Below are 10,575 nucleotides of genomic sequence, written 5' to 3'. Positions count from 1 at the left end.
AATATAGCGGAAGATGGCAAATTGTTATGAACTTTAGAAAGCAGATTGGAAAAACTATACCCACGAGTCTATAGTATGCGAGTAATTTGGTAAAAGCCTCCCAACAAAAGTAAAAGATATATTAACCAGATAACAAAAGAAGACAAGCTATTTGAAAAGCCTCCTAGCTAAATATTAAGAAATTATAATAATCTATTACCTATTAGGAGTAACATACATCAGAGTTCAAAACTAAAAATGTAGGCACACCCACTTAATAGAAATATTGGAGGGAATGGACAATAGACATTTGTGAAACTCCTATCTAGTCTGACTGCTCAAATGGGACACGAATAAATAGTTGTCCGTGCAGGGTGACCACAGCGGAAGTTTGATGTGGGTCAATCCTCGAGGGTAAGCTAACCACCTGGCAAAATAAAAAAGGGAATAGTAGTACCTTGGTGACTTGATTAGGAAATGGCCAAGCCCAGGTTCATGATGCCTATTCTTACGAGAAAACTGTACCTTTCTGAACGGTGTGACACCCCAAGGATTATCAGGATGCTCAGGTTCACCACTGATAACCAATCGCCCTGCTGGGTCTGATTGAACTCGAACCTGAGTTTGAAAAATAATGTCTTAGCTGAAGCACACGGATGCACACTTGCCAGGAAGTAAATAGTTTTAAGATGAATTAAACCAAGATTATAGCAACTGCCCTCGTTTTGTGCATAATTTAGTAAACAAAACTTGCTCTAACCAATCTTTTCAATCCAACTCCCTATCTCATGGGTTGCATTCTCATATCCCTGCCGCAGATTCTCATCAAATATTGCAGGGAATGGATTCAAAGGTGTAACAACTAAGCAATCACAACATTAACCGTCTTAGGAGCCTACTCTCATGCATGAGTTGGCCATTCATTTGACTACATGTTTGTACATAGTTATAACGAAAGCTCATGCCCTTTAGATTGCCTAAAATTCAAATGCGGTGGCACCAAATAGGTATCTGCTAGAGAACACAACTAATTGACTAAGCAGCTAAAAATGGCCTATACAACCTCTATTTCTACCTCATAATAAGCAACTCTAATCAGGTGACAACTGTTTGATGATTTGCTTCTAAATGACACCAGGACGCCTTCCAAAAGGAAATAATTAAAAACATAACCGTAAACTAGAAAAATGTAAAGTTGATTTGAGGTGCTTACCTCTTCACGAAGAAGCCCTGGTACCAAAGCATATACCTCAAAGCAATCTTTCTGTAAAAATAATTTTTTTAATTCAAGCAAGAACTTGTACAAATTTTCCCATTGCCTTCCACTCAAATGGTAATGCAGGAACTTACCATTCTCTGTACATTGATCTTCACCCAATCAGCTGGAGGTCCAAGGTCAACCACCTCTACATCCAATCTAATAAAAAGCACCAGCATTAACATATTGAATCAACACCACTTTGCATAATCCTCTTGACATCACTTTCAACTCAAGTAAATCTTTGAAAACAAACAAAACAAACTAGGTAACAAAAATCTTAACTGTGGTTTAGATGTTTTGGTGCGTGCAGCTTTAACAGCATGTTCCATGTAAGACGGTTTCTTGCGTTTAAGTAAACCTGAGTTATCATTTAAAGTTCCAAATTGGAAACTGGTTTAAGCTTGTTACAAGCAGAAGTAATAATCTAATCATCAGTAAGAAAGTAATAACCCTACTACTTACCTAAGCTTTTAAGCTGTTTTTCACGCTTTTGTAAAGACAGAGAATTCTTATCCTACAAAATACAGACACATCTTATTTTCTAGACACATATGCCATAATTACAAGAATATGCATGAGAAAACAAAATGGTGAACAGCACAAAGTATTAATTTTGACAGACCTTAATGATAGGATCACTAACTTCTCCATTACCAAGAAGACGTTGTGAGTGCCAACCCTGCATTGCACGTGCTGCAGCATCTCTCCGGGCTCTACCCGATCCAGGCGCCTAATTATTAGCAGCGAAAATAAAGAATGCTTGTAAAGGTGATGATTTACGGGAAAGGGGAAAAAGACTTGAAATCCTGTTGCTAAGAGGTGTAACAAGACCACCTTGTCAACGTTAATAAATTTAGACTCCTTTCCTTTTGCAGAAAGTCACTTGTTTATCAAATTTTTTCCAAGGAAATCATCGTATATGAAATTGAGTATTTTTTGGTTCTTGGTTACAATCCTGAAAATTAAGCTCTATTTGTTTCATGGGAAATATTTTTTAAGAAAGCATTTTGCTCATTTTTAGACATTTGAGTCACTTAGGAAATTTGATCAACAAAAAAATTTGCCCAAGTCATAAGAAAACTGAAGCTAATTTCCAAAATTTGGCAAACCATTTCTTATGTAATTTGTCTCATAGTTAAGAAATAGAAAAAATAAGAAGTTACTAAAGATTCAAACATAGCCATAACTATATATATATATATTCGTAGAAAATGTTTTCACAAACCATGTTATTTTCCCTAAAACAATCAGAGTGATAGTTCAAAATTGTTTCCTAGATTCTAACATTTGGAGTTCACTGAGAAATATTAATTTTCTTTCAACATACAAGACTTGAAAATGTGTGGACCTACTAGAACTTCATATTTTCCTGTTTACAGTTGGATATGAAAGAAAATTACTCACAAAAGATAATTTGTGATTGTCACCAGCAGACAACTGTGGTTGATAGACTAATGGGTACATTTCTATATTGTTCCTTTGTAGGTTCTTCCATTTTTATGAATTTGTGAAAGTCCAGAAAATTATTTCATTTTCTGAAATTGGGAAGTCAAAATTCTTGAAAATGACTTGACCAATTTTCTCATGTGTTATAAATATCAGAAAATGCAAAAAATATATTTTGTGAAACAGAATCTTATGATCTGATTTAACTGCTAAAGCTCTTTAGACATCATAGTATGGCAAAAATTTTTAGACACAGAAGGTTAGGTAGGAAGATTAGATTTGAGTGATTAAAACCAGTAGATAGCAGAGGATTCGATGCTGCTGTGAAAGCTGTATTAACCACTATGTAAGCTTCCTGTACTAGTAAAACCACATACAAATTGGGTGTGCATAAGGTTAACACAACAGAAATATGGGGAATTTCCCCCATTGGATTGAGAGTTGGGGAAGTAACATTGAGAAAGATAGGATTCTCAAACTTCTACCATAATGGGAGTCTCCCTCTCAAATGGACGGTGGACCTCATAATGATTTAGTTGATTCATGCTATGAATCAATCCATAAGCAGGAGTGTAGAACCATGCACACTCATAACAAGCTAATTTTCATTTGTCTCCACAGCATCTTCATGATAGGCTACAGTACTAGTCACTAGATTGCATAATCCAGGGCCAGACATGTTAGTTGGTTTTGCAGCAGTCCAAAATCTAACAAAGAATAAAAAGAAAACAAAAAAGAGAGCTCGACTCATCTGAATCACTAACAGTCAAAAAGTACTTTAATCCCATTTAAGAATAAAATCTCAATGATATTTGTCTGGGGTAACCGGCTATGCACAAATATGACTCTCATTCAACTTAAATCCAATGCAAGTAACACTCTAGTAACGCCAATGACATTTTCAAAGAGGATGATCCATAATATTAGTTTGGAGAAAAGTTTGACACAAAACGTCCTCGATTATAAATGTAATTTGGATTATATAAATGAAAAATCACTTAAGGCAAAAAAAGGGCGCAACCATAGTGCAAAAGAAACCATTTGCATGGCTTTCTATAAAACATCAAGGAAGTTACTTATACCACAAAAAAAAAAAAAAAGAAGCACCCACAACTTTGATGTGTAAAACAACAAATTATTCTGCCAAAATTGGACAATGTGTCTAATGGTCCATCAAAAAAGACTCTAGAAACCATCAAACTTTTAAAATTTTCAGTTACCCTTAAAATATTTTATATTTCAACACAAATCAGGTTGGCAGGTTGGCTAAATTTTACAAAGCATCAATCAAACAAAACCAAGCAAGGACAGACAGCCAAGGAAACTTTACACCAGATCTCCATGCATCTCAACAATTATAATTGCCCATCTCTTCTAATACACTACAACCATTCTAACAATGTAAAGTGGGATTAAACATGCTGCCCGATAGCAAAGAGAGAAGCGACCACAAGTTCTGAACATAAACTAGAAACTATTGAATCAGTCCAACATGAGAAATTAAAAATTTACCTGATTGTCAACATTCATGGGCTCTGAGTTGGAAGCAAGGGATACGTTAAGCTCACCACCACATGTTTTATGTCTTTCATAATCAAGAAGTGCCTGAAAAAATATAGAAAATAAAATACATCAAGTCGTTAACATATGCGACAATTTAAACACAAATTTTCGGGTGGGAAACAACTACTACCAACAGTTGTAGCTAGGGGAGAATACCCAAGGGATATATGGAAATATTCATTTTTAGGAAAGAATGCTCAAAATTATAGCAGGAAAATGATCTAGCTGCTGGACTTATCAATCCCATTTCTCACAATTTCAATCAATGCATTTAATTTTCACGCAGTTAGCAACCAAAATGTTGACTTTCACACATAGCAACCAAAATGTTGGCTTTCACACATATTTCCTCTACATTGTCAATGTGCACGATACCCAAATAGGATATAATAAATGAACACAAGCCCTTCACAATACATCTAAACGTGACGGCTCATATTCTATTTTTCACTTTTGAAGTTTTCTTAAATTATTCTCTCTTCTAATTTCTTTTTAAATACTTTACAACTACCATTTTTTCCCCTCTCTATCTCTCTCTCTCTCTCTCTCTCTCTCTCTCTCTCTCTCTCTCCATTTCTCTTTTTTTTAATGGAGAACATCTCTTTTCCTTCCTATTCCATTTCTCCTCTCCAACTGCTCACCACTCTTTTCCTCATTTTTTTTCCAGTTTCTGATGCACACAAGTCTTCATCTTTACTGCTTTTTGCATAAAGAAATTTCAAGCAAAACTTATCTCTAACAAATCTTTTGTTTGACTTCTCAACTTAAATCTTTCTTTACATATTTGACATTTCTCATTAGAAATATGATTATAAATTTATAAGACAGGACACCAACTCAGTGTTTGGTTCATAACTTCATACAGTAAAATATGTGTGAATGCATGTGTTTGGGAGGTTCAAACTTTACACCAAAGGTTTACATAAATAAACCATACAGGAACAAGAAGTAAAAGCAAAAACAGAAATATGAATATTTTCCATGCAGAATCACCTTCTCATAAAACCCTCGAAATGTCCATGAAACAGTAGTACACGTCCTGCAGAGAGGAAAATAAGAGCATGAAATGTTAAACATATTGGTAGAAAATTTCAAGCATCATAAGGTAAACATGTAGCAGTACAGTATTTCCATCATTTTATTAGTGGCTAATACCATGTCACATGAAAAAACAATCATCACATAGCAAGTCTGCAAATGAAAATCAGTTGCTGATGGATTGCCTAAGCTTCCCATATATAAGTATTTTAGGCCAAAATATATCTGAATCTGTTAGAATATACACACGTGTGCATGTACGTGCAAGTGCAACCATTCTTTTTTCCCTTTATTACTTCCATTGAGTTTTGATAAGAAAATAAACTAGGCCTAACTTACTCCCAAAAGCTAATACAAGAGGGGAAGAGTATCCAAGGCTTCATAAGGGGCAAATTACCTCTTCACAAACCGATGTAAGATATTAACACCCCCTTTTCCTCATGCCCAGGACTGAACACCTAGAGTGTGAAACACTTACTGGAAGCCTAACATTAGTTGGGGAAACTCTAATATCATGATAAGAAAATGGACGGAGCGTAATTCACCCCCAAAAGCTAGTTCAAGGAGAGGAGCGCCTAAGGCTTTACAAGGGGCACATTATCTTTTCCCAAGCCGATGTGGGATATTAACAAGTTCCTCATCTAATCTCTGTTTCATTATCATGCATACAATCTTTAAAAATCTCTACTTTTTTTTTCTTCTAAGGCTCTGTTCAGTTGAACTTTCTGCTTTTTGCTTGCTTTAAAAAAAAAAGGAACTTTCTACAACTTCTGGTGTTCTGCTAGAAAACAAACGCAATAATTGAAAATATACTTTATAAGTATATGAATTTCACTTCACATGCGAAAAGAAAATTGCAATTAAAATAAGAAATTATTTTCAACATTTTTGTTGTTCTTTTGTCTAACCAAAGCAAAAGAAAATTCATTTTGGCCTATTTTAACCAAACACTGACTTCCATGAAACTCAATGATTAATTGTGCAAATATTTGAAAACGAGAGGAACTTGGTACACCAAACCTCAAGTGTTTTTTTTTTTTTTTTTTTAACTATTCCTTTAGCAATTTAGCACCCACTACCCATTAGTAATTGTAGACATGTACACATGGCAAGGCAATGTTGAGGAAGTCTACATGAATTTTTGACTTTTGACCCGTTGCTGATGTGGGAAGCAAGAGGCTTGCACAAGAGCAAAATTAAATACAGAATATTCTTAAAAAATAGGCTTAAAATTCAGGGCAGGGATTTGGAATGCATAAAATTCTCGTTTAGTAGCATTCACCTACTTTAATATTGTGGATTATTTTTTGGTAAATTTCAGATTTCCCAGTAATTAATTGTGCGTATCAATGTTTTCAGATGAAGTTTTTAGGGTGTGGCAGGCATCTTAATAACACATGTATGCATATATATAATATTTTCTTGCCTGTCCACTCCATTATTTTTAGTTGTAGGATTCAATATCTAAATAAGTAGATCAATCTTCAAGATCTTTTTTTTTTTAAAAAAAAAAATGTTATGATTGCCAATGCCTCCATGTTAATTGCACACATAACAAGCAGCTAGTACATCAATAATATAACAACATGTATTGGTTTATTGAACTTAAAAGTAACCAAACACACACTGTTTCTCACTTTGGGGGTTTAAAGGATTCCCCTACTTGCCGCCACAACTTACATGAAGTCACCTACTCCATCAAAAGAAAAGTTACGAGCACATTAGACACATGGTCCAAGAAACTCTTGCAGAATATCGCAGGCATAAAAAATGTACAAGAAAAATAAATTTCCAAAACAAGAGAATTATCTCTATATTCTAAAGATTCATTTGTAGAAGAAGCCTACATATATGCAGATATTAAACAGCAAAGACAACCAAGAAAAGTTTCTGATGAAAAGAAGGCAAAGAGAAATTTGTAACTGTTCTTATGATTCCTCTTCTTATTTCTCATTTTTCCCTTCTCCTAGAAACCTAATGAGCCAATTAAAACTATTAACTTTATTCCCAGTGTTATGAATAGTATTTACAGCATCAAAAGAATTTCCAGTTATCAATTAACTTAAATACAGAATTAGATTAATATTCTAACATGCAAAAACTGATAAAAGATTCCTCTACTCTGTTCCCCTTAAATGTCTAACAAAAAAATTTGCTGCCATATGATCATAAAGAATGCCTTTACTTCTGTTAAACTCACATCCAATCCAACCTCTGTGTTGCTGTCTAGTTAATCATAAATAAATGACCTAGTAACTAAAGAGTACAAACCTTGGCACATTTCTTCAGTTTTACCCAATCCTTCAAATTCTGTCAATTTTAGTTTAAACTTCTAATACTGGACTGGTGCCAAGCTTGCCCAATTTACTAAGACAAAATGAAAATGTATGCACAAAGCCTACATAGCTATCTCAATTGGCAGAATATATATATATATATATATATATATATATATAATGCTAATTTATTTATTTTCTAGTAAAAATATTTATATTAAGTTTTCCAATAATTGAAAGAATTATTTTTTCAGAAAATAATAAAAAATAATATTTTGTGAAAATATATTCAAAAACCATTTTTTCCCTATTCAGTTCTCACTCGCTGAACTCGATAAAATTGTTGCCAATATTATAAGGCCGTGCCAAAATGACAAAATCAAAATGATTGGCTAAAATTAAAAAAAAAATGTGTAAAGCATTGGATTCTTTTAGTTATTAGGCCTAAATATGTGACTTCACTTCTTGAAATCAACTTTAGCCTTTTGTGTGCAAGCAGTGTGCCTGTGCACTTGCTTGTGAGTACATGTGCGCATGCATGCATATGTGAGTGTTGTTCATTCACAATTGTATCAGCGGGATGCTCTGTTCTGGCTCAAACATAATCAAGTTTTTAACTTCAGCAGCCAATGCCAAGTACAACTAATAGTCTAAAAATAAATTAAACATGCAAGCGAAAATGGATAATATTCATTTTATTTGGAGGCAAACAATGGATACCTTATCATAGCCACCCAATCTCATAACAGCTCTCCACAGCCTTGTCACCAAAAGCAAATATTATTTTAGCCCAAACTAGTTGTTTTTCAAAAAAAGATAATGTTCACAAAAAGAGCCTTGAAATTCCATAATAACTAGAAACTTACTTTAGACAATTTAATCCCTCTCCATAGAACTTAGGAGGCTTGAACTCCATGCTTCTCTCCCTAAAGAAATTTTCAAGCTCCTTCATAAATGTCCATTGCTCCTCCTCTGTTCCCGACTCATTACCATCATGATCATCATCCAAAAGAAACGAGTGCTTTGAACTTGAGTTGCCATTACTTTTGGGTGTAGCAATATCTGTTTTATTCTTTTCATTCTTCAATTCTCTCTTGTTCTCAAGTTCAGTTTTGATGCTTGAAGATCCTGCATGAGGTGTAACAGGTTCATTTTGCTTTTTAGGAAGGGTGCCAGCATTATGGTCAGATTTATTTTCTGGTACTTCAGAAGGTTCAACTTTGGCATCGGCAGTGAGTTTGGAAGTTTCAAGATTACTGGTTCCCATGGTGGTTCCATCAATACCGCATGTTCTAGATTTGTAATAAAAAATTTCATTGGCTTCTGTAGTAGGTTCAGTCTCAGGCTTGAGTAAACCTTTTTCATCATCTAAAGGAATTGGGGAAGGAGAAGGAGAACCTTGTGGAGGTTCATGTGAAGCTGATTTCAACTCCACACTTTTATCACTAGGGGCTGCTTCAGTCAGATGTTGCTTTGGACTGGACCTCAGGTTCCCATCATTATCATTATGGGCTGCCTCCACTTGAGAGCTTGCCTTCAACTCCACGCTTTTATTATCACTGGGGGCTGCTTCAGTATGATGTTGCTTTGGACTGGACCTCAAGTTCACATCATTACCATTAGGAGCTGCCTCAGCCTGAGGGTTTTGAGGACTGGTCTTCAACCCCACACTGTCATCATTAAGAACTGTTTCAGTCTGAGATTGTTCAATGTTGGTCTTCAACTCTGCACTATTATCGTTGGGAACTGTCTCAGTCTTAGGTTGTTGAGTATTGGCCTTGAACTCAGCAGTGTTATCATTTATGGCTGCATCAGTCTGCGATTGTGGAGGATCGCTCACGATGTTATCAGTGGGGGCTGCCTCAGTCTGAGATTTTTGAAGATTAGACTTCAATTGCAAGCCATTATCACTGGAGGGTGTCTCAAAGTGAAATTGTTGTGGGCCGGACTTCAATTCCACAATATTAACCTTGGGAGCTGCAGATAGAAGATTACCATTTTCAGAGGGGCATGGCTCATCCTGGTCCCTGGGGACCGGGCGAGTAGGAGAAGCATGGTCAAGTTGTTCAACTGGAACTTGCTGTGCTTCAAGCGGCACGTCAGTGGCCGGAGAATGTGGCAGTGGCTTAGCAGATTCATCCTCATTTTCTGTGGCATTGCCCATCTCTAGTTCTAATTTATAACCGCGCAACAAATGGATAGGAAAAAAAAAAAAAGAAGAGGGTAAAACTCCAACGCTTATAGAAGAAAAAGAAAGATAAATAACCACGGGTTAGGCCTTCCAATGAAGCAATAGTTGAAAATCAGAAATTACCCTAGATCATGTGTTTTGTTACTCCTTGAATTGAAACCCTAATTCGTGGTCTAATTTTGGTGGATATTAATGCTTAAAAAAATGCAGAGATGTTGCAGTCGTAAATCTAATAGCTTTATCGAGAAAGAATCGTGTATCGAAAATTTGAAAGAGAAACTTACCTGCAATGGAAAGGAAACAGACGGTTTCAGGAGAAGGGAAAGAAGCTTAGGCTTCAATGAAGAAGAAGATGAACCCTAACAGCATAGGGTATGTCCTTTCTGACTCTGATTCTCCGTCCTAATTGTGCTGCTAATTCAACCACTGTTTTGGTTTTCGTTTTCGGCTACATGTAGTATTTGATTTGATTTGATTTTATATATTTTCACCAATAATTAATTATTTTCAAACAAAACGCTGTTGTAGCTGTTTGCCATTTGCCACAAAATGAAAAATGCCACGCTGCACGCACACTTGTCTGTTAATTTACCAAAACGATGTCGGACAAGCCTCTTCTTCTCATTATGTTGGTATTGGATGTCAAATCATATGGGCCCATCATTTTCTCTTATCTAGTAAATGGTGAATAAATAAAATTTTGAATTTAAGACCTTTAATATGAAAACAAATTAAGGAAAATCCAACCATAATTATTTGTACAAAACAGTTGTTAATATTTTATTTGATGGCTGCCTTCGCTGAATTTTTGTAACATATGA

The 10,575-nt window shown here is 35.2% G+C and overlaps 1 protein-coding gene across 1 annotated transcript; it reads right to left on the bottom strand.

Moving 5' to 3' along the window:
* Positions 1-168: 168 nt before the first annotated feature.
* LOC110641067 (AT-rich interactive domain-containing protein 6) lies at positions 169-10,221 on the bottom strand. Its single transcript, XM_021792660.2, has 13 exons — positions 10,039-10,221; positions 8,430-9,735; positions 8,284-8,323; positions 6,925-6,977; positions 5,243-5,288; positions 4,199-4,291; positions 1,863-1,970; positions 1,703-1,754; positions 1,523-1,598; positions 1,330-1,396; positions 1,193-1,243; positions 505-597; positions 169-406 (listed from the first exon to the last, which is right to left on the bottom strand). The coding sequence occupies exons 2-13, from the start codon at positions 9,725-9,727 to the stop codon at positions 305-307; spliced, it is 2,079 nt and encodes a 692-aa protein (XP_021648352.2). The 5' UTR covers positions 9,728-9,735; positions 10,039-10,221; the 3' UTR covers positions 169-304.
* Between the last annotated feature and the right edge of the window lie 354 nt (positions 10,222-10,575).

Source organism: Hevea brasiliensis, chromosome 9, assembly GCF_030052815.1.
Source record: "Hevea brasiliensis isolate MT/VB/25A 57/8 chromosome 9, ASM3005281v1, whole genome shotgun sequence".
In the NCBI taxonomy this organism is placed as follows: Eukaryota; Viridiplantae; Streptophyta; class Magnoliopsida; order Malpighiales; family Euphorbiaceae; genus Hevea; species Hevea brasiliensis.
The sequence above is the reverse complement of the archived record's forward strand: the minus strand, read 5'-3'. Positions and strand labels throughout refer to the sequence as shown.